The sequence below is a fragment of the Dermacentor albipictus genome, chromosome 1 (genome assembly GCF_038994185.2).
Source record: "Dermacentor albipictus isolate Rhodes 1998 colony chromosome 1, USDA_Dalb.pri_finalv2, whole genome shotgun sequence".
Taxonomy (NCBI): Eukaryota; Metazoa; Arthropoda; class Arachnida; order Ixodida; family Ixodidae; genus Dermacentor; species Dermacentor albipictus.
The window spans coordinates 512,520,529-512,544,498 of NC_091821.1; the positions used below are offsets into that span (position 1 = coordinate 512,520,529).

The following is a 23,970-nucleotide window of genomic DNA, read 5'->3' on the forward strand; positions in this document are numbered from 1 at the left end:
CCTCTTGCCTCTAGCCATATTGTGATAAGCATCTTCACATATTTGTTCGGCAGCTTGTTAGGCTTGGTATGCTGCCCATCCTCCGCTGCACAGTCGTGTGAAACTGCCAGAGTTGTTTCTCACTGCTCTGGAAAAAAAAGAAAAGAAACGAAACCCAGGGCATATAACCTGCACCGAAAATTCAAAACAAATTCAAAGGTAAAGTTGAGGTGCAAGTCAAGACAAGGTTCTCTGCAATTTAAAGTTTCATTGTGTCCTAGGGAGCCCCACCTTCTCCTCACCCCTGCGTGTTGAAGCTCCATTTTTCCCTCCATCACGGTCGTCCATTCTCCTCTTTAGGGGGCCTCTCACCAGGTCTGGCCATATTGAGCTGTCAAGTGCAGTGCATATAATGCATGCTAACAATCATGTCTGCCAAGGATTACATCGCACCGCGCTATGTAAAGAGCAGAAGTTTCAAACCAAACGCTGTTTGCCCCTTTGCTCCAGGACGGGGGTTGACGTACATCAGCTAGTGCGCCTACTTTGAATGTGTATGCTGTGATTTCGCTCATAGCGACCTGTGACACTTCGACAATTAGTCAAGGCAACATCTCTTAGTTGTTTATTTTGTTGCTTCAATAGACGAATTATAGTTTAGAGAAATAATAAAACACACAAACCGAATGCTAATGTGTTTTTTGTTTCACTTCACACCACAGCAAGGGAGATGTACTTCCGTTTCGTGTGCTTGTTCTCACGTCGTGCTTTTGCGTGTGCGTAGAGCGAAACTATGTCATTTCCTATAGTGTTCCAGTGCACGACCATGCTCTGCAATCCGCTTGTGTCTGCCTCGGTATTCGTGTAGCACTGACTTACACTGCTAGTCAGGTACTATTCTCGTGCATGTGAGCGTCAGCAGAAGTGCCCCATGCAGCAAAAAAGCGCGGGAGAAAAAAAAAAAGAAGGTGGGGCCCGTGACGTATGTGCCAAGCGATCCTCCAGCTAGGGTGTGGGAGAATACAGGGAAGGGATTTCGCTTGCGGAGGCTGGACGGGGCAGATGGAGAGCGTCCTTGTTGGCAGTGATGCCTGGCATCTTGGAATCATGGATTCACAGTACTGAAATATTTCTGTCTCGGCAAATAAAGAAAGAATTTGAAAAATTCTTGCAATAGAACACTCCCAAGAGGGCACGTAACAAATTCCAGCATATAACCAAAATTTTATGTGTGGCCTGGTAAGGGGCCCTTTAAGGGTCGCCACATTGCACTTGGTAGTGAGCAATGCTGCATGTGGGAAGCTAATACTCCGCACGGTCGTCCTGCCGGATTCATGTGGCGGGCTTGATTGCAGACAAATCAGTAACATGACATGTGACATAAATCAAATCACAGCTAGCATTCGCATGACAGAGGATGAAAGAGCAAACGGAGCAGCCTCACACAAGTGACAGCGACAAAGCAAATGCGACTGAGCCGGAAATCCCAACAGTGCTTTGGCTCTCTGCTGTTTTGCAAAGTGCTTTGCACGGACTGAGGGAGTGGCACTTCAACGGGTGACGCATGCTCACATGGTGCGCAAGCTCATTTGCTCTGTTGTTTGAATACAGCATTACAACATAGCAGGAGCCGGAGATTACCGGCATCGCCGAAGAGCAAGGGTGGGGGGAGGAACAGCGCCGCAGGCCGAAGACACAACATTGACGAGTCATGCATCTGCGAATGGACACCGTTTTTTCAAATATTTGAGCGTTGTGGCATGCAGTTATTTTTGCGGGTTATTTTTTTTCTTCTCATTCTGGGTCGTCGTAATTGCGGGTGGTTCTGGTTATACGTGCATTTCCAGGTGCTCATTACTCATTGTGCATTTTCTGCATGATGCAGCGCTGCATCATGAAAAACTGTGAACGTCTGGTGGAGCTGTGCGTGGCCAAGCTGCAGCAGGACTGGTTCCCTCTGCTCGACCTGCTTGCCATGGTGCTCAACCCGCACAACAAGTGAGTGGGAGGACACACTTGATTGCTTGCACCAGTTGTGGGGGTGGGATGTCAACACTCTTCTCAGCTACCTTGTGTGTCATAAGTTAATGGGTCCACACCAAAATTCAAGAGAGCTGCCATAAAATTTTCAGCAAAATGCAGAGCTAAGCAACTTCTATAATGTCTTGCATCAAATCCTGCTTGTGTAACTTGGCCAATGTGTAACAACCACTTAAACGAAGCCAACAGACAATGAAACCAAGGAATAAAAGAAAAAGCTGTTTCCTTATTTTAATGAGTATGGGCAAAATTTGCAACAACCTTCATTTGTGATTACGTTTTGGACTGGCAAAAAGATGACAAAGAGAAGAATGACGCATGCAGACAAAAGCGCAATTCCTCCCTTCTTTGTCATCTTTCTTGCAAATTGTTAAGTTCAGCAACGTAATTGTGAACGTGCACCGACTAGCCCCTTTTGTTGCTTTACATAACCGTCATGTTCAGAACAAGCAAACAGGTGTGCTTACGAGTGAATTCAATTGCTCTCGAGGGCACTTGGCAGTGACCTTACGCTGCCCTTGGGAGTAAACGGAACTCCCCCGGCCAACTACTTCCAAGGAATGGGCAAGGTTGCCGCATGCCTGTCTAACTGCCAGAACCACATATGAGCACTGCTACGCCTCCCACCTAGTCACCTCTGAAGAAGGAGCCGGTCTGGCTCCAAAATGTTGGGCTTCTTCAAATGCACTTTGGTTGGGGTTTCCTCAGTTTTTCAGTTTCAGTTCAGTTTACTACCTTAAAAGTCTCCTCAGGGGCATTACATGGGGGGTGGGTTTTTATAAAATAGCAAAATACATCGCAGTCAGTTATTGTTCACAATGCACCTTTTGCACTGCACTGTGATGCCATGTTAGCAGGCACTGCAAGAAGCAAAATTTTATGGTGTCGGGGCAACTTGGTACGCAGAGAGGCACGCTGCATAAAGTGAGCAGAGATGTTTTTGTGCATTTGTTAGCTGTTCTTTTAATTTTCATTTTGTGTCGCTGGACACATCCTTTGCGAGACGTCAATGCCGTTCGCCACTGTCAGTCATGCCGAAGTCGTAGATGGCATCGATTTCCCGTTATCAAGAAGTGATGACGGGCTTTTGTGCAGCTGCGTCAACAAAATCAGTCGCCTTGCGATGGGCCGCTGTATAAATACATTGTATCATGACATGATTGCCGCAGCGCCTACATTTGTATTCATGTTTAGTCATGCTCAATTTGGATCCAAACATGCTTCAGAAGTTGTAAAGCGCGAAGTTGAACACATGCCAGCTGCCCACATCAATTTTTCGCTGCAGTTGATTCTGTTCAGCAAAAGGTTAGCCATAGTGTAACAGCCTAGTTCATGCATTTGCCACTATTAGACATTCACTGAATGTATGCAGTGTGAGGATAAAAACTGCTCTCATGTTCAGTTTTGGCAATAGTTACCATAACTCTCTAAAAGGGCGATAGTGCGTGCAGAGTGTTTATACAACACTAGAGTGGTGTATTTGTTTACATAGGCATGTATATTTATTATTAAACTACAGTCGAACCTTGATATAACGAAGTTCAATTTGCAGCCGGAAATTTCGTTAAATCGTGAGTTTCGTTAAGTCGAGGTTTGCATGTTTCAGCAGTCCAAATAAAGATGCAGGTTCTTGGAACACTCCTGGAATATGGCACCGTGTAGATAGCAAAATTACGAAGATAACCAATAAACTCTGGAACTAATAACACAACCAAGAGCGTGATGCCCGATAGCGAGCGGGTACGAACACATTTTTCTCCATTACGCGTACGGTGAAGAGCAGGTCTGCAGCAAGCGCCGTGCCTAGTGCTCATAGCTGCCACTAGATGTGGCCATCAGTGCCGTCATCTTCGTGATTTGTCATCACTAAAAAAAAATATGTATATCTTTTACAAAGACATGGCAACCTGTCGTGCAAAGAAAAAAAAAATTATGCACATACCAGAGCTATCAAGATGAATATTCTTTCGAAGAAAATTGGGAAGTATTGGCGGATCCATGAGGCCACCACTTACCATTAGAGCGCCTAATGCTAGCAACCATCGGATGATACCGCGCTCAGTAAAGCAATGACGACGTTGATTCATGAACGCTGGAATATTTTATTTAACTTCCTGCAGAGCAATTCTATGCAACTTAGGTGGAAGTGAAGAACTCTGTCAGTTTCATCTGCCGCTTTTTAATAAGCGTCGGGGTTATAAGGCGCTCGTAGGTTGACAGCGCTGTTAAGGCTTGCTCTTGCGAGTGCACGCCCGCATATGTGCCTAAGAGATGCAGCGCATCCATGGGCCGTATTCTGTAGCGGTTGCTTTGGGACCGGTTCGGTCTGGCTGTTACGTCTGGATTACGTCACTCGGAGAAAGAGTGGAACGGGGCGGCGTGAGGGAAACCAATCAGCGCGCGGCGGTCTGCCGGCAGATCACGTCATCATTTTTGTTTGTACTAGGGGATGGTATTGCAATTGAAGGAAGTTGCTGGTTTGATAAAAAAACATTGGTTTGTACAGAACACTTGCAAATATAATTTTCAGTAATAAATGTGAGCTTGCGGCGCAGATGGCTACTGGGAGTTGTAATTTTATTTGTGTTGTCTTCTTATTTAGTCGCTAGGTGGTGTGCCATACGTTATGCAAACAACTTGCCTCGCTTTGTTTACATTTTGGACTTGTTCGCGCGCTGAAATCGCAACGATGTCGTTGCACAAGGACAGGCAGCTGGGTCCTCATGTTTCAGTGAGGCAGCGCAAAATACTCGTTTCATTTGTCGAGGAGCACCCCCACCTAGCAAAGGCGTCGTGTGTGTTGGGCCAGCAGCTGACGGCAGCTTTCTATTGCACTGTGGATGGGAATCTAACCCATCCTTTTTCTTTGCCCACAACCGTAATGGCCTTGGCGACGGCTGTAATGATCCGGCTGACTGAAGGCTGCAACAATGCAATCGCTTCTTCATTCCCAACGCAATGTTGAAAGCTCCCGGTAGCAAAAAACCGCAGCGCGCACAGCACTTTCATCGTAGTGTCGACACCATGAAATCTTTGAGGTCCGAGATGTTCTCCCAGCTCATCGCAAAGACGTCGCACTATGTCTTTGGAGAGCCTAAAGTGCCTTTGAAACTCTTCTTCGGCCATGCCGAACGCGTCGCATCGTTGCCTCTTGTCGCGCCGTTGTCTTTCGGCGCTCGCCAGCAGCACAACCAAAGGAGCCGCCATTGACGTCTCTGTCTCGTCTCGTCTAGGTGCCGGCTCGTCAGCTGGCGCGAGACTAGCCGGCAGCCACGGTTGCCCTAGCAACCCTCGACATCATGCTCGCCACCGCGTGCGACCCTCGAGCGAACCACTTCTCCGCGGTTCCTCTCATAGCAAGGAACCGGTTCCTTTCCAGATAATTGACAACCTGTGTGATGTCAACAAAATTTGTCGTCCCACCAACCAGGGATGACGACAACGAAGCGCTGACCAATGGCAACAGCCAGACCGAACCGGTTCCAAAGTGAACCGCTACAGAATACGGCTACCCATGACTTGCTTCGGTGTAGCTATGCTGCTTGCCACCTGGAGTTCTTCGTCCGAGTCGTCGTCCTGCATTTCTGTATCGGTGACGCTCTGGATTATTGCGTCATCGTCCAGCTCTTCAGTTGTCACAGCGCAAGCATCGCTGAAGACAAAGTCCTTGAGTGTCACGTTGCTTGGAGCACCTCCCTGATCCCAGAGCAGCTGCCACGAGTCAATGACATCTGTTGTGTACGCCATACATTCGTCACCGTCATTGTACTCACAGCGGAGCAGGGCCTTAACATTAAGGTGAACGTCCAGGCTTGTTTCATGACCATGTCGCACTTCACTGGCAGGGACCAATCACGCATTTCAGCGACGTACGCCGCAAGCTTAGCCTGCAGCTCCGGAAAGCATCCAGACTTCAGCACGTGGGAAATTTCTCTCTTGCCGTCACAGGTGAAAATTTCGTTTCGCTGCAGTCGCCACTCTCGCACCACTCGTTTGTGATTTGTTTCTTCGGCGTAAAGGATGGCAGCCCGCTTGAACGCTGCTGTGAACGAGTGCCAAACGATTAGTGGGCCTGGAGCACACATGATGACTGGGGAAGCGTAGAAGTAGCACGTAGCCGGCAGTCAAGTGGAACGCGTCAAACCAATGCCAATGCCTTTCAATGGAGAAAAAAACCCGCGAGCGGTGTCTGCTCTTCCATGAACTACCGATACTCCCCGCAAGCGCCGCCGTTCTGAGGGTGCCGCCGCAAATGGAAACAGCGGCGCTTCCATCAACTATCGACACCCCCCCATGAGTGTTGCATGCACTGTAAAACTCTCAAAAATGTTTAAAACCCTTCCGAAAAGTGAACAAACACGCGGGATAGCGAAAAGATACAGGTAGGGCAATAGAGCAAACATAAAATTGTAACTACATTGTAGCTCCCGTTTGTCTCGCTTTTTTGGTGGGGCCATGTTTTGGTTTTGATTTTAAGTCAACCCCCCAGCTTCATACTTTCAAATTAAAAAAAAAGTGAGCGAGGTAAATCGTGTAAATACGGTAACCAACTGAGAATACGTGCCCAACGACCGCCGTTCGTAAACACACTTCCGGTTGGTGTTTTCCCGTTCCAACAGGCGGGTGACGTCATAGCGTGACGCGTTCCGGAACTTCTGAAGCACTCTGGCTAGCACTACTGGAGCGATCCGCTGCAGGTTTCATGCATACAAAATAGATGGCGCAGCGGCACGTTCTGCTCTAAGTATTGAAGCGCGCCGGGAAAATTTGAGCATTAAAGGGCGCATGCAAATCGCTGTATGCCTGGCTAAAGTTATTGTCTGCCTTTCAAGGAGGCTCCTGGTACGTGCGTGCGATGTGCAAGGACTTCGTTATATCGGAAGTACAGTATAATGTGACCTCGTTAAATCACGAAAAAAGAATACATTGTTTTCAATGGGGCAGAGATTGGGAAAAATAAAAAGTGCATTATATAGAGAATTTCATTAAATTGAGGTTCGACTGTATTTGTTTAAGATATACTGCAGAATATTTTTCACTATCCTAGCTGTAGAACGTTACATCATGTCCCCAACAAAGGAATTGAAGGTATTTGATGGCAGCACTTTAAAGCAGTCAGAGGGCTGTGAATTCCAATCATTTTTCGAATGATTAAACCTTGCTGAGTGTCGGGGAGGTGACAGAGTATACAAGTCTTTATTTAAACTGGTTTCATTGTTGTAAGTATGTTGTTGTAAGTCCGACACGGCTGTGGATGACACGAAGGATGCCGACAGGAAGACGCAACAGCGTAGGCTTAGCCAGTCACACCAGGAACAATGTCTAGCCCGAGCCCCACTTCAGTAGCGCTGGTGATCTGGCTGCGGAGCTCTGCATGGCACACTTCTTCCTTACAACTTCCCCCCTCGCTGAAGACAGAGCCGCCTAGGAGGCCTAAGGCGCCGTGAGGATGAAGGGCTCGTGATACGGCTTGAGCTGATCTACGTGCACAGTTTTGCGGTCTCGGTGACGCATGTCCATGGGGTGTCAGAGGTTTGACGACGTAGTTCACCGGATAAGTTTACTGTAGAACCCGGTAGACTCCATGGTATCGGGATTCAAACTTGGAGGAGACACCTGCTGTCGAAGTAGGAGGCACCCACAATCAAACGAGAGCGTCAAGCGAAAACTGGTGGTGGTGGCGCCCGTGGTCATGACGAAATTTCTGTAGCGCTTCTTGCGTTGTAAGGGAGCAAGCTAGTTGCCGACATTCTTCTGCATACCGGGTGGCTTCGGAAACCGGTGTGCCCTCTTATAAGTCGGGACGGTAAGGAAGAATAGTGTCGATGAGAAATGATGGTTCGCGGCCATTAGAAGAAAGAAGGGAGAAAAGCCCGTCGTTGACTGAGGTGCCGTATTGTAGGCGTACGTAACGTACGGAAGGATGAGGTCCCAGTTGGTGTGCTTGGAGGCGACATACATCGAAAGCTGTTGCCAAGAGTTCGGGTAATGTGCTCTGTCAATCCGTTTGTTTGCGGGTGATATGCGATGGTACAGCGATTAATAACGAAGAAATCAGTGAGAAGTTCTTGAATTACGTCAGCGAGAAAGACGTGGCCTCGGTCGCTCAGGAGTTCGTGGGGAGCGCTGTGACATAGGACGAAGCGTTGAAGCAGAAAGGAGGCAACGTCACTAGCCATCGCACCTGGTAGAGCGGCCGTTTCTGCATACCTTGTGAGGTGATCTATAGCTACAATGACCCGCCGATTGCCAGTACCTGTGTATGGCATAGGTCCGTATAGGTCTATCCCAACCCGGTCAGCAGGTCGCGAAGGGCACGGCAAAGGTTGCATTGGTCCGGAAGGACGGTAAGGATCAGGCTTGTGGGCAGCGTTGACATTCTGTGCAAGAGCGAATGTACTTTTGCACAAATGTGTACATACCGCGTGTACATACCGCGCCAATAAAACCTATTACCTAGTCTGGTGTAGGTCTTAAAGAGACCAGTGTGTGCGCACTCAGGGTCGGCATGGAAAGTGGCGCATGCGTCAGTGCGGAGCTGCCGGGGTATAACAGGCGGCCATTTGCAGCCGTTTGAGCTGTAGTTGCGGCGATAGACAATTCCGTCGCGGATGGCGAAGTGCGAAGCTTGTCGGTGTAACGCTCGGGATAGTGGGCGTGTAGGTGAATCAGAGATGTAATCTATCAAAAATGAAATCCAGGAGTCCTTGCGCTGCTCCAAAGCCATGTCGACAGAAGCGAATGGGAGAAGTGGGTCGTCTAGGACTGAGACACTGACAATGTCGGCTTGGACAGGCGAGCGCGAAAGAGCATCAGCATCGGCGTGCTTCTTGCCTGAGCGGTAGACAACCTGGATATCAAACTCTTTGAGGTAGCCTATAGCTACAATGACCCAGTGATTGCCAGCAGCTGTGTATGGCCCACTGGGTTAGGCGACCGCAGGGATCCTTGAGATACGACAACCAGCAAAGGGCGTGGTGATCGGTAACGACATCGAAGGACCAGCCGTACAGGTAGGGATGAAATTTTGTGGTGGCCCAGATCAGGGTGTCAACCAACCGGGAAAACCGGGAATTCTCAGGGATTTTGAGTAGTCTGGAAAAACTCGGGGAAAACTCAGGGAATTTGTACCTCTGTCAGGGAAAATTAGGTGTAATTTTATTGAAAGGGTCGAAAGTCGCGGTAATGCTGGCTGGAGTAACACACAGGAATCGTAACGAATCGTCTTTGACGCCCTGTCCTCATCTGGAGGAGTTGCTAGTGTACAGTTAACGATCGACTTTCCGGATTCTCAATAATTTGGACAGCTTTGCGGCACCACCACGCACCCCATAGAGTCAATGTATCAGATGTCTGAAATTTTGGATGCAAGAACTCTTCGCCGTCCGATTTTCCGGACGTTTTGCAGTGACCGCAGGTCCGAAACGGTATTAACGAAAGCCACCACCGCTGCCATTTTGATAAACTCGCCGCCTCAAACTGGCGATCTCGTGCACAGATCCGCTGGCAGTCGTAGCCACCACTGCGGCAATGCTAGGCTTAGCTGCTTTGATGTTCGCTATTAGGCTTCTTGCCGATCGAGTCCGTGTTTCTTCATTTCTCCGCTATCTGCAATAATTTTGGCTTTAAAGCTCGGAAGCACTGCACATTTCATAATGCTTGTTTCCGAAAGTTAGTTTTGCCTCAATACAGCTGTGTGATGCGGTGAAGCATTAGCAAAGTATTGCAGTGAAGCTTAACAAGCGTAGGAAGGTGTGGGACACAGTATGTATTCCTTAATTTTACACGCCTGCACCTTCCCTCTCCTGTCACAGTAGGAGCACCGATATGCCTAATATGTATACTGGCAGGCATTCAGATCGTTTTCAGACGTGCTCTTTTCGATTTGAGCCCTTAAGGGCAGTAAAAGACATGTATTTATTTTTTCGGACTGCCTGATTTTTCTCAAGTTTTCGCAGCCCCTAGGGGGTCCGTAAAATTGGATGTTGACTGTAAACTGACCAAGAGTATGCTTTAAGTAGTCCGTGGGGCAAACGCGCAATGAAAGGAGGACGAGAACAGAAAGGACCGGCGCATTGAGGAATGAACGGGGAATGAAGTATGCGACCTTCTTTGGGGGAGCCTGAGTTCAAAAAACAAAGTGTTGGCTGACGCCGAGATGCAGGTGTCCCTCACCGAAACCAAAGTAAACTGTTTAAAGCAGTGAAACAACACAGGCGTCGTGCTCAGGCTGAGAGTATGTCAGGACAGTTGAGCTTGACTTAGGAGCTGCTGAGAGAGAATCTAAATTGTGAAAAAGTTCGGGTTTGGTACCACTGAGCTTGCTATCAGTTGATAGAAATAGCTAATATTCGAAAATATTTGCTTCTGTGTGCATCCCCTTTTTATTTCTATTTGAGAATGTCCGACTCGATTTGAAATTTTTTTCGAAGACATTTTATTTGCTGTGCATTTTACTAACCCCGCCCTTCTACTCTTTTTTTTTTCAATAACATCAACACTACTCCTTTGTATTCAGATTGGATTTAGTCGGCCTTTTTTATTTTTTTCATATGTTTACTAGAGTGGGACAGCATCGAGCGATATGGTTTCAGCCCATCTTGACATAAAACACAGTTCTGCATCACTTGGGGAATTCGGAAATGTCAGCTTGGTAAACACCCTGCAGATGATCGCTAGACATTCTTTTTCCGTGACTGAATAGTTCGCTTCAGCTTTCGTGAGAGTGCGGCTCGCGTAAGCAAGAACATATTCTTGGTAGCTGGGCTTTCGCTGGGCGAGCACTGCGCCAAGACCAACACGGGTGGCATTCGTATGGATTTCCGTGGGAGCAGTTGGATGGAAATGGCGCAGTATCGGTGGTGGTGTGAGCAGGCGACGTAGCATCACAAAGGCATCATCGTAAGCCGGGGACCACGCAGAAAGATTGGGGTCTCCCCGAAGAAACTCTGTCAGAGGTGCCATAATAGAAGCGAAATTTCAAATAAAACGGCAGTACGAGCAGAGGCCAATGAAACTGTGCAAGTATTTTAGAGGTGTTGGCCTTGGGAATTCTTTAACAGCACGGAGCTTAGCGGCATCAGGGAAAACGCCGTCCTTCGACACGACATGTCTGAGAATCGTCAGCTTGCGTGCCCCAAAGTGACTTTTTTTCAGGTTTAAGTGGAGGCCAGCGTCACGGAGACAGCAAAAAACTGCTCGAAGTGATTAATGTGAGTAGGAAAATCTGGTGCAAACACTACTACATCATCCAAGTAACACAAGCACGTGTTCCATTTGAGGCCTCGAAGAATAGTGTCCATCATCCGCTCAAAAGTCGCGGGTGCATTGCAAAGTCCTAATGGCATCACACGAAATTCGTATAAGCGATCTGGTGTAATGAAAGCAGTTTTAGGCTTATCGTCTGCAGCCATAGGCACCTGCCAATAACTAGAGCGTTGATTGAGGGAGGAAAAGAACCGTGTACTTTGTAAGCAGTCTAGAGCGACGTCGATCCACGGCAATGGATAAACATCCTTTTGGGTTATTTTGTTCAGGCGATGGTAATCCACGGGAAAGCGGGTCGAGCCATCCTTTTTCTTTTTAAGGGGGGATGAGGGTCTTGAAAACTTTTTTTTTATTTCGTAACATATCTTCCTGAAAATTGGCATGCAGATATATCTTTGAATGCTGATTCCAAATATATATTCAGATTTTATATATCTCATCTATAAATGAAGATATTGCAAAATAATTCATCCCACATAGGTCTTTTCTTACGGGCCATTATGATAATTTCTTAATTAAAAAAACTAGTTTCAAAGAATGGCTGTCATTTCCAAGGGCCCACTGCACATCCTAAAGCTAAAGAAATTTTTAAAAAGTGATCATATAGGTCATGAATGAATAACAAAGTAGGAAGAAAAAAACAATGCGGGAGTAATTAGCTTACATCTGACCTAATTGCTAGTCTAATGGGTTTAATGAAAAATGGAAAGCTTTAGGATGTAGTTGAGGTTTTACTGAAAAAAATGATACCTAATTCAATAAAATCAGTTGATGCAAACATTATGAAAAGTTCTGTAAGGCAAAGGCATTTGATCGAAAAAGCAAAGCTGAGAAAATTGCATTCAAAGTTTTGCTTACTCTGCCACTCTTGTTTACCTATCACATGGAAAAATTTAATGCTTTAGCATGCAGCCCAGTCATTACTGAACACAATAACACCAAACTCAAAGAAATCTGTTCATGTAAAGATTCTGAAAACCTCTGTATTGCATTGGTACTTGGCAAAAAAAAAAAAAAAAACACTCAGAAAGTCGTCTTTACTTGCTGCGCCGACGTTCATTAGCTCGAACTTGCGGGAACTCGCGGACTTCTTCGCCAATGAAGTTTTAATGTTGTCTGCGTACTTTTCACGCCCCGCGCACTCCGCGCAAAACACCGCGTCGAAGCGTTGAGCACGCGAGCTCGGTTCAGCCGCGTCCGTCGGCACCGAAGCGGCGTTCGGAAACGCCGAAGTCGACGTTAGGCTTAGGTCAGCCGGCTTGGCCGCTTCCGACGACACGGAATCCGAAGCGACTTGCAGCGTTTCAAAAGTTAGCATTTTCGACGGGCTTAGTCCAGGCGCATCCACCGGCACTGCAGAGACTTGCGGTAATACCGAAGTTGACACCGATCGGGACTTTGAAAATCAATTTCCTTATTTCTTCATGGATTTTGATGAAAATTGGCACAAATGTTTAGAATGTCTCCCTGATGCTTCCATAAAAGTTTCAGAGTGATACCTTGAGAACATTTTATTAAATTTGATTGAGCAGAATGTTTCAACCTCGAACTTTGTGAAGAGCCTGGGGAACATAAAAAACGTGATAGAAGGCTTGTTAAGTACTGACTGCATAGCTAAATGCACGCTGAAGGTCGTGACATTCTTGCTTTTGTTTTTTTCAACACAAATTTTTTTGGAGTGTCATTTTTTATGTTACCTTCGTATCAAGCACACTTTCGGGGTGAACGAATAGCCACATCATAAATTTATAAAACGTCAAGGCCCAAAAGCAAGAATGTCACGACCTGCACTGTAGCCTAAGGATCAAGACAAAAAAAAAAACAGAGTCAGAATAGGCCAAACGGCAACAAAGAAATCAGCTCCGCAAACTGAGCAGAAAGGCAAAAACACAGTTTTGAGAAAAAGGCCTTCAAAGTTTTGCCTTGCCTCCACTCTCCTAAAATGCACCAGGATTGTAGTCCTTGGTGTCCTTAGCACAGCGGGGCTTCTTGGGCATGTGGCCTTTCATCTGATGTTTTTCGATGCCTTTGTTTTTCGTAGGGCATCCTTTTCTGCAGCTCTTTGAAGGGAATGCTTTCCTGGCTTCAAGCCAAGTGAGGCACAAAACTGTCTGTATGCACGAAGCGTTCCAGCATTGTACTTGCAGACTGCATCATTGACAGCTGTCTCCGCTGCGATCAATGAAGCATTTTGCTCTTTTGGTAGAATTGACCAAATGACAGAGTGGAGACTCTAGGCTGCATTCTGAGCCTTCTTGCCTTGGCAACGTCTGAGCAGCTGAGGATCCGAGAGGCGCTGATACACAGGCAGCAACGCAGCTGAAACATGTGTTGCCAATTTGTACTTGTGTTCTGGCGGAGCTTTACCTTCAGCTTCTGCAGCCTGGTGTCTGCACCAGCTCAGGGGTCCTGGAGGGCAGAGCTCATGATGAGGGTCTTTATCTGTTGAAGTGATATGATAAAAGGTTGCCATTATGGCCCTTCGCATATCATCTACTTCACTATTATTACGTATGGCCATGCCATAATAATCGGTGAGCTTTTTGATTAGGTCTTGGGTCAGGCCACCCTTCCCTCCAATCGGTTTACTTCTGCTTTTTGAGAGAAGTGTTCGCAGGGCTGTACCCATCCTCTTTTTCACGTGATTAATACAGTCCTCTTTGTTGAATGTAATGAAGCCACAAGCCTTGTCTTCACAAAGGGCCTGGTAGGTACGGCTATCCCCATCACAAACAACAGATGTGTAGCGGAGGTCATTCCTTTCCAGTGACCTTCTGAACAAGATCAACGCTGCCTCGACCTCTATTCGGCTTGAGTTTGCATCGGTGTTCTTTTGGCACACGTGATTCTCTTTCCATTCACTGTAGCCTTCATCGTTTTCTTTCGGCCCAAGCGTGCATCCATGGCATCTGTTCGAGAGCACAACGCAGTAAAGCACCAGACCAGTGTAAAACTCAATTATTGTGCCCACACCAGTATGGGATGCATGACCACGTGTCATCCATGTGCCGTCGTAGACTACCGTCACATTTTTGGTGAATGCCAGGTCCATTTCGCTGTAAACTTTCCGCACGGCTGCCACAGCATCAGAAAAGAGACTTGCCGCAGCCATCCCACCAGCAGGCCTGAATTTTGATTTCAGATGTCTTTGGAATGTCTTATGGTGCAAGCCTCTGTGTGAAACGTTCATTACTGACCAAAAGTCAGTCAGTGCAGTTGCCCCTCTGCCGGTGGGTTTAATTGCTTGCATTGCACGCATATTCACGTCAAAAGCCTTACCACCCTCTACTCGCGGCGATGACCATTCACTTGCAACAATGCCGCAGGCATTGCAGGTCAGTAGCATTCGTGCAGCCAATCCATGCCTTGTTCCCAAATGAACAGTCAGTCCCGGCTGAGAGCTTTCTTGGCACAAGGCATTCTTGTAAAAAGCATTCAATGCTGTGACCTGCACAACCAAAAACTCATCCGCCAGCTCCACATCAGCACAACTTCCTCTCTCACCTGTGAGCTTCATTTTTCTTTCGGTCGCCGAAACAGAACTGAGTGATGCTTGCACTGTCTCGGCTCGCCCAGGAGAAGCTTCTATCGATATGTAGTGCGGTTCCAAGTGAGCCTGAATTGTACTGCCGAATCTCGACTGCGTTTCATCCACGCGCGAGGTGCTTGGTCGCAGGTCCGAGTCGTCGGCGCGTGAAGTGCTTGGTCGCGGGTCCGAGTTGTCGGCGCGTGAAGTGCTTGGTCGCGGGTCCGAGTCGTCGGCGCCCAAGATGCGTTGTCGCGGGTCCGAGACGTCAGCGCGCGAGGTGCTTGGTTGCGGGTCCGAGTCGTCCGTACATGGAGGGAACTGCTGCTGTGTGTCCACGATGTCTGCGCCGCACTGAACATCAGCAGAATCAGCACTGGAAGCTGTTGATGACGCTTTACTTTTGGGCATCGGAGACTTGCGCTTACGGCTGCCAAATTGATGCGAAGTTTTGAATTTCTTCTTCTGCCGTCGCCGATCCATGATCACAGCCGAGATCCAACGCGAAACTACGCCACGGAGCTTCTGAGCCGCTACCGAAACTATGGGGTGGCTCGTGATATGGGCGATGGAGAACGTAGCTGCGGGAAGAGCAGACGACGCGCGGGACTTCGCCCGCCGTTGCTAGGGGCAACCGCTCCGGAGACCAACGGGGCCGCGCGCCGCTGTCACGTGGCGCGCGCCGCCGTCACGTGGCGCGCGCCGCCAATCAGGAACCTCCGCGAGACCTCGAAACTTTTGCTTTTTCTGTATTTGTTTTCGCTCGGAGGAGGCCGGGAAGGCGGCAGATTTGAAGCTGAAGAAATGCTCTTTCTGTTGCGACCAAGATGGCGGCGCTCGGTTGCGCCGTTACGAAGATATCGTGGCTTGAAAAACACCGTCTTTTTGCGATTTCCGCAAAACTTCTCGTCGCCGTGGCTGATACAACAATTTGTTTAAAGCACTTCTAAGCGATTTTCAGGGAAGATATTTTGGAATCGGGTAGAGAAAGGGTTATAAAAACTGAAAATGTGATTTTCGAAAAATTGGTTTTTCGGTCATTTCTCGCGATGCGAAAGCCGCATTCCCCCTTAACTAAAACAACTTGCGATAACCATGCGCTGTCGGACGGTTCAATGACACTTTGCTTTAGCATGTCGCCTACTTGCTCATCAATGACACGTCATTCTGTCGATGATACCCGGTATTGTCGCTGCCTTAGCGGTGAGTGAGAGCCGGTGTCAATCCGGTGACATACAGTCGTTTTTCGGCCCTGAGAAGTGTTATGGCTGTCAAAAGCAGGGCGACATTTCTCGAGGAGACGGAGAAGGTCGTGGCGTTGCTTGGGGTTTAAGGCATTGTCGATTACGTGGCTGAAAACGTCTTCAGGTGATGTGGCAGTTACGGGACTACAGTAGAGAGTGTTGACCTCTGACGATCCAATAGGAAGTTCCAACGTGGTAATGGTGTCGTAAGGCTCCACAGTGCCGAGAGATTCACAGCGAACCAACATAATAGGGAATTGGAATTGGTTGTATACAGGAAGGTGAATCGCACCAGCTTGAAGGTCAAGCAGCGAAGTTGGTAGTGGTGAGAGGTGGCGATGAACGAAAGCAGTCGAAGGTGGGAAGAGTACGGTGGAGTCGGAAGTAATTTTACAGGACACAGGTGCCAGAACGGATGCGTGCAGAGGTATTTGGATGTCGTCAGTGAAAGACAACTTGGTGCAGGAAAGTGAAATGTCATGAGATATGGCATTGCCAAGTGAAGTGAAGGCGACTTCTGCACGGGAGCAATCAATGACAATATTGTGATGGGAGAGAAAATCCCAACCTAAAATAATATTGTTACGGGGATATAAAATATATGTATTTACAATATATACAGTTACGAGGTTGTAGCTCAGTACTCAGGGTACCACCACCACGACAAGATGGCGAACCAATATGTTCGCCCCATGCTGGATCCCAACGCCTGGTCGTTCGCGCGTTTGAACGAGCCCTCGCAGCACGGTCTCATGTGAGCATGGATCGGCGCACGCGCGGAAGGTCCGCATCACTTGCCAACCCGCAGCCGAAGAGGAAGCACCTTGTCCTTTCCGCGCCCAAGTAACCCCGCCGGTAAGCGGCGTTACAAGCGCAACACTCGTGCCATCTCTCGTACTGTGCCTCAACCAGACCGACTGCCGAGGGCATCAGGCCCTCGGGGACCAACTGGACTTGCTGCTCGGGGACCGTTTCGTCTGCAGAATCAACAACGCCGCCATGCCGACGCGACTCCTGGGGCTTCCCAACCCGTCGCTGGACGACGCCGTGAAGGCAGCACTGGCAATGGAAACTGCCTCCAAGGACGCCGGCGAGATTTCCCATGCGACTGGCTCACCGTCGACGGAAGCGGCGTCAACAAGTTCACAACAAAGAGCAGTACCTGCGGTCGCTGTGGTGGTGCCCACTCCCCCTCACAGTGCCAGTTTTGTCGAGCACAATGCTTTACATGCGGGAAAACTGGGCACCTGGCACGTTGTATGCCGAAGGAGGAGGACGAACAGCAAACAGCAGCAGCAGCCTGAGTCAAGCCCAGGTACCAGACAAGCCCGTGGCCAGGGTAGCCGGCACAAGAGTATGCGGCGTAGGCATGCTGCAGCAAGCTAAAGTTCTTTCGCGGCCAGGCTCCACGTCGTGGCTGAGGACTCGCCGATTTTCGACATGTGGCACACAGGCTTTGTACCCTCGTCTGTGCCGCCATACATGCTGACCGTCAAAATCTGCGGGCACCCCATTCCCATGGAGCTGGACACAGGGGCCAGCGTGTCTGTAATGGCCAGGAAGCTTTTCAAGCATACTTTCCCCGGTGTGTTCGTCGAGGCTTCGGACGTGATGCTGTGCAGCTCCTCCGGGCAACTCTCCCAGGTCCAGGGTCAGGCACAGGTCAGCGTTCGTTTTGGCGACAGGGTGGCAACCCTTCCCCTTTACTTAACGAAGGGGTCGTCACCGACGCTGCTGGGCCGAACCTGGATTCATGTTCTGGGCATTCGTCTGCCAGAGTACCCGGAAGCCAGCCTCCATGTGGTGCAGAGCTGCCAAATCTGCCAGGAGCATCAGCGAGCCTCGCGTAATGTGGAAAGCACCCCCTGGCCATTCCCACAGAGAGCCTGGTCCCGCCTACATGTGGATTTTGGAGGCTCTGGCGGTGGTGGCGGAGAAGCCTCCCTGGGCTTGGAGGACCTGCAGAGCCAGCTCGAGGAACAGCGGGAGCTGGCATCGGCACAGCTGCTGGAGCTGGAGCAGCTTCAACATGACCACAAGGAGGCCCTGAAGACGGTGGAGCGGCTGCGGTCGCTGCCCGAGAGCCTGGTGGTGAGCACGGCCGAGTAGAAGTGCCTGCAGAGCCAGTTCTCCGTGCTGTACAACCAAAGCATGCAACTCAAGACTCAGCTGGACGAGTGTCGCTCCTTGCTGTCGACAGCCAAAAACTCACACCTTTGCCACATTGAGCAGATGGAAAGCGTGGAGCTGGTTGTCCAGAAGAAGCTTCGCTCTGAGATCATCTGCCTCGAGGACAACATCGCGCAGATTCATCGAGGGTACGAGAATCTATGCATTAAGTTTGAGGCGTCGTCGGTGTCCAGGGAGCAGGCTCCGCCAGTCAACTGGGAGATGCGGCACATTATAACGAGCCTGCAGAGGCACAACAGGCAGCTCAAGAGCGAGGTCTCCCGCAGCAAGCGCAAGCTGCGCGAGGCCCAATCAGAGACGCAGAAGCTGGCTGCTGACCAAGGGTGCCGTCCCGGGCCTTTGCCAGAGTCGGGAGCTCCAGTTTTCGCCAGGAACTTCCGTCCTGGCCCACCTTGGTCTGCCGGACAGGTGGTGTCTCCTGCCAGCGCCTCATCGCTGCTCGTCCGCATGCCAGATGGGGCAATGTGGCACAGACAAGCCCACCATGTCAGGGCTCGCCTCGGGACCTGGCCAGCACCCTCGACTGCCACCGAGTTCCAGCCCGCAGAAGGACTAGTGGCAGCACCAGTCACTCCCAGCAGAGTACCACCTACCTCAGAGGCGGCAACCGTAGCCAGTGGTGCGGCACCCGTTGGGCCGGTCTCGAGTCCAGCACCACTTGCAAGGCCGACCACTACGAACCTTCCGGATGGAGCAAGGCTGGCTCAGGCAGCACCCGGCGTTGCCACACCCGACCCGTCAACACCGGTGCCCAGGCGGAGTACCCGATGACGGAGGCCACCAGACCGTTACTCGCCTGGATAGCAGGCACCGTCGACCCAGCTAGGGTGGAGGCAGAGCCTCATAGTGTGAACAGGGACGTTTGTTTTTCATTTAGCAAACAAACTGGGGGTAAGGGGGTGTAGCAAGTATGTGACGCCCCCTCGGACATAATCTTGGTTCGCCCGCCAAGCTCGGCGACCTGCTAAAGCTCGGCAGGCAACATCGGTCACCGACCACAATAAACACCGACGAGCATGGCTGCTCGCCGGTCAGTCATCGTTCAGCACCATTACGTCCGTCTATCGGAGGGTGCCTCGAGCCCTCCCTTGTTCACGACCCGGGGTGGATTGTGACTACAAACGCAAGCGGCTGTTTTTCCAAGAAAACGCGCACCAGCGCCTCAGGGCATCGCACGAACGCCGCTGTTGCCTGTGATTGGTCGGGGCCACTGTGACATCATTCGCGGCAGTCGCCGGTCAGCGCCGCCGTTTCAGAGTGTAGCACGCTGTTCTGTTCTGGCTTCATAGCTGAGTTGGAAGCATTATGGAACGTTCTTGCTGTCTCGGACAGCTTGTGTTTTTGCCGTACATGTTTGAACCGACAGCCTATGCGCAAAACGATGGTGGCAACGACGATGTTGAGTGTGCGAACAGCGAGAGCGATGTGCGCACCTTCCCGCGCATTGGAAATTTTAGCTGGTACGTATGTTTTTTTGTTCTTTTTTTTTCATGTAGCTGCACGTTTCAATGATGGGAGAAAAAATGCGCTAAAGTGTCACTGGGAACTTGCTGCTGGAAGAATGCCGAAGCACTAACTTCTCATTAGATTTGTGGGGTCTGATGTGGGATTCTCCCACCGTACTCTTGGGACAAAGGAACGACAACACAGTAGTGCAAACAATCACAAGGGCATTTATTGCACCTTTCATACATCAGTGCCTGCTAGCCGAGTTGCTATCCACAAAACATGCCGATGGGCGCGCGACAAATCTAGAAGTCCGACTCACCGCGTCCTCGCGAGCGAATATGTTTGCTCCATGCTGGATCCCAACGCCTGGTCGTTCGCGTGTATAGTCACGCGAATCGTGGCGCGTTCGAAGGCGGCCACGCGAGGTGGTCTCGCAGATGCATCGGTCGCCGCGCGCGCGGAATGTCCGCGCTGTTTGGCGACCCGCCGGGGAAGAGCGTTGCTGCACGTGCCGCACGTCTGTCCCGCTTCCTGTCTCTAACCCAAGAGAGAGCGCCTTGTCTTTCCCGAACCCAAGTAACCGCGCAGCGGCGCGACGCTCGCGCCATCTCTCGGACTGCGCTTCAACCACATCGACCGCGCTGACGTCACGCAAGCCACGCGACGAAGCGAGACCACAGGAGACGCGCTATGCGGGAAAAACATCAGGGGAGGCGCGAGGGTCGCGCATCCCCACAGATTGTAAACACGGGTGCAATTACGAGATGTCAAGCACCTTGCCGCTGCTTGTCCAATGTTCCGTGGTTTTTTCCGTGTTGATACATGATCGCGAACATAAGTGCCGCGTTTGGCTACATGAAGCTCTTCAACATTATCTGCCTGTGTCACACTGGCTGCTTCAAACTCTTTGATTGGTGATGGTAGTGGAACAGGTTCATCAGGGGCTCGGTTCTCAAGGTGCTCTGCTAGAACCTGAAAGAGTGCAAGTCATGGATGTCATGAATTTCAGCATATCATGCATATCAGCACACATGACAACAGTTGGATTACTTCTAGTAATTGAAATACTTTTTCAGTAATTTATGTGATGGATTAGTTGTCTAATAAACGAGAAGAAAGGGGGTTAACCGAGGGGCCCTATTATTATTAGTCATATCATGAGAAGCCAACAAACACTGACACCAAAGACAACATAGGAGAAATTACTCGTGCTTAATAAATGTAATGAAGAAACGATAAATTAATGGAAATTAAAGTGGAAAAACAACTTGCCGCAGGTGGGAACCGAACCCACAACCTTCGCATTACATTTATTAAGCACAAGTAATTTCCCCTATGTTGTCCTTGATGTCAGTGTTTGTTGGCTTCTCATGATAGGATTAGTTGTCTAGTGATTTAGTAATGTGAATTATTTGGTGTCTGTAATTTCACGGCTGAAGTTATTTATTAATTGCGTTAAATATGCACCAGTAAGTTGTGCACGGTGCCAGAACGTTGGTAGTGTCGTGAGGTGTCGTGGAGGAACATGGGGTGGAGGGCATGAAATGTTGGCAAGTGTATGTTACCTTGAAGAAAGGTTGGTGTCCCTTTAAACTTTGCTTTTTGCTTCTTGTATGCATTAAAACTTTTTGGAAGCAATCGTAAAGTAATACCATTCTTGAAAGCGGTAATCGGTAATGTAATTGAAATCGATGATTGTAATAAGAAAGTAATGAGTAATGTAATATAATTACTTTCAAATAATAATTTTGTCATGCCTGATACATAGCTAGTTCTCTAGGTACAAAGGCAAAAAAACATTTTTTGTGCAGCAGCGATTCCTGTATTGGACTAGACGACATCGAACGCTGACAAGTTCAATACCTCACAACGTTACTTCATTATTTGAGCCCGTTCGCCTTGCAACGGGCGCGGTTGTGCCGACGCTTGTTTTTGCGGCATTTCGCTGCTGGTAGCAAGCTGCGAGTGCGAAATGTACGGAACCAAGTTTCTACACGCCGAGTTCAACTACTGTATCGCGAGCATGAAAATATTACCGTAACGCCCCATGTCATGCGATTTGAACATGGATGCTGAACAGCTAAACCTCCGGGCACCGCGTGGCAGGACGAATAGCAAATATCACGTAATGCGCTACCGTACCCCCGGTCAATTATTTCACCGTATCAAAACAGCGCCGAACAAACAGCCGTAGTACAGTGTTCCGTGACACAGCGGAGGGGAAAAGCAGGATGAAAAAACGGCAAGGTGTTTGCACGCATGTGCATATTCCAGGCTGAGCCTCCACCTCACTTCGTCAAAGGCCGCTGTAAGGCCGTTTGTTCGACACTCAGGTGATCATCTGTTTAAAACATTGCCCGTGTGCACATTAAAACCCTTACCTCACCCTTTCTCCTCTTGGTGAAGGCCGCTCTTGGAGGTCGCGAGGTGGTTGTCTTGTGGGAGGATATAGACGGAACAACGCCGGGCTTCAGTCGCGCCGATTTAATTGGAATACCGATTGCCCGCATCGTTGTCGAACTCCGATGATAACCACTATCGCGGAAATGCTCCGAACACAGCACAGTTGATTTCGTCGGCACGAAATTATCTCTCCTCACCACATGGACCCACTGCGCTGCAAGTTACTTGCCCTTCGGGAACATGTGAAACACCACATCGTCTCAGCCGCCTGTGTTCGCACAGCCGAATGTGCGCAGAACAAGGGCAGGTTAGGTGCCCTTGGCTGTAGGCACTCACGCAGCGCAGAAAGGAAGCACAGTTCATGAAAACCAAAAAAAAAAAAACACGCCAGCGGCGTCATATCTCTCGTAGCGTCATTTAGTAAAGCGCAGGACGGGAAGAAACATGCCAGCACATACCAGCACGCCAGTCCGGCAGTACGGTTATAGTGCCTAGAATATACTGGCTAGTGTGCTCAGCGCGAGCGGCGCGGTGGCCCCAGAGGTGATGCCTGCCGGCGGCGGCCGCATGGCGGCGCTGTGGTGCGAGTGGGTGTCGGGTGAGCGCGCGCAGCTGGGCGAGACGGTTTTGCGCCGCGCTACTGAGTAGGAAAGTGTGCTGCGCGTAGCTTCGGCTCCCGTTTAATACTTTGCTTTACATCAATTAAGGAACTTGGGAATACTGTAACGTTTTAGCCTACTTCGTACAGATTTCCGGAGCTTGAACGCTCAGTATAAACGCACATGCGAGCGCCAACGGTTGGTGGAATCCAAACACAAAAAACACAAGTTTAACAAAACACAGATTTGGTTTAATGGAGCGAATACAGCATTTTTAATCAAAGGGGCCAGTGCGAGTGGAGGGTAATGCTTTTTGGCGAACACAAGCTGCGAAAAAGCATGTATTCAATTGCAGTGCCGCAGCTTTAGAAGTTTTAGTCTCTCTCGCTGTCCGTCTCGTTCCTTGTTAAGACCCTTGACAAAGAATCTAAATCTCTGTAGAACATAGAACTTTAATACAGCTGACAGTGTTTGCTTCTGATGCTCGGGGCAACCAAGAGTTGGAAATGTTAGGGAATGTAAAAGGCTGGCAAACTCAGGTAAGCTTTCCATGTGCAACTTGTTCTTGCTCAAGAATGATGTAAAGCTATCTTCCATGAGCTTTACAACACTCGATAAAGCTTGACTTGGATAAATGAGCCCGCCGTTGTCAAAGTGGGTAGTGAAATATGCATCCGCATTTGCGTTTGCTTCAGCATTGCTTATGCCAAGCTGAGCAGCACAACTGGTGCAAGCTGTTTTTGCAATAATTTTTCTCGCCACATAGCCCGCTACATAGTAAAGTAGGGCGCTGTTGCGTTTCTTTTCTGTGTATCCTGTATGGTCACTTTCTGCCACTAGAGTGTCAATTACATCCTCGGCCTCATCGACCCTTCCTCGGTCCATCAATCTGTCCATAGAATCCAAAACATCTTTAACAGATGTCTTATTGGTGTCACTTGGTTTCAGCAGCGCTTGGACAACATCCTGGGAACAGTTGCCTCCTCGTGTCGACTTGGCAAGGTTGTAAAATGCCATCAAATTGACAGTCACCAGGAACTGTGAGACAGTTGGGTGATCGTTACATCCCTACGATTGTCTAATGATCCCAAAGAGGTTTTCTAATTTGTCTTGGCTCAAACGGGATGTTAATATATACTTGAAACCCACATTGGTGCTTTGGTAGGAAAGCAAGCCTAGAGTGCTCGTTATTGTCACTCTTAACCCAGCGGCTGTACTTTTAGATAGAAAACCACCTCCAGCTGGTTTAGCATGTTCTTCCCACTTGTCCAGA

General features: G+C 49.2%; 1 protein-coding gene and 1 pseudogene across 7 annotated transcripts in view; one reads left to right on the plus strand and one right to left on the minus strand.

The window, feature by feature from the left end:
• Window positions 1-23,970, plus strand: part of faf (ubiquitin carboxyl-terminal hydrolase-like faf) — a 758,782-nt gene that overhangs the window by 180,401 nt on the left and 554,411 nt on the right. For all 7 annotated transcript variants that reach the window (XM_065437146.1, XM_065437151.1, XM_070532615.1 and 4 more), the window contains one exon: window positions 1,865-1,977. In XM_065437146.1, coding sequence (XP_065293218.1) covers window positions 1,865-1,977 — 113 coding nt within the window. The remainder of the gene's footprint in view (window positions 1-1,864; window positions 1,978-23,970) is intronic.
• On the minus strand, window positions 13,224-15,295 carry LOC139055131 (uncharacterized; annotated as a pseudogene).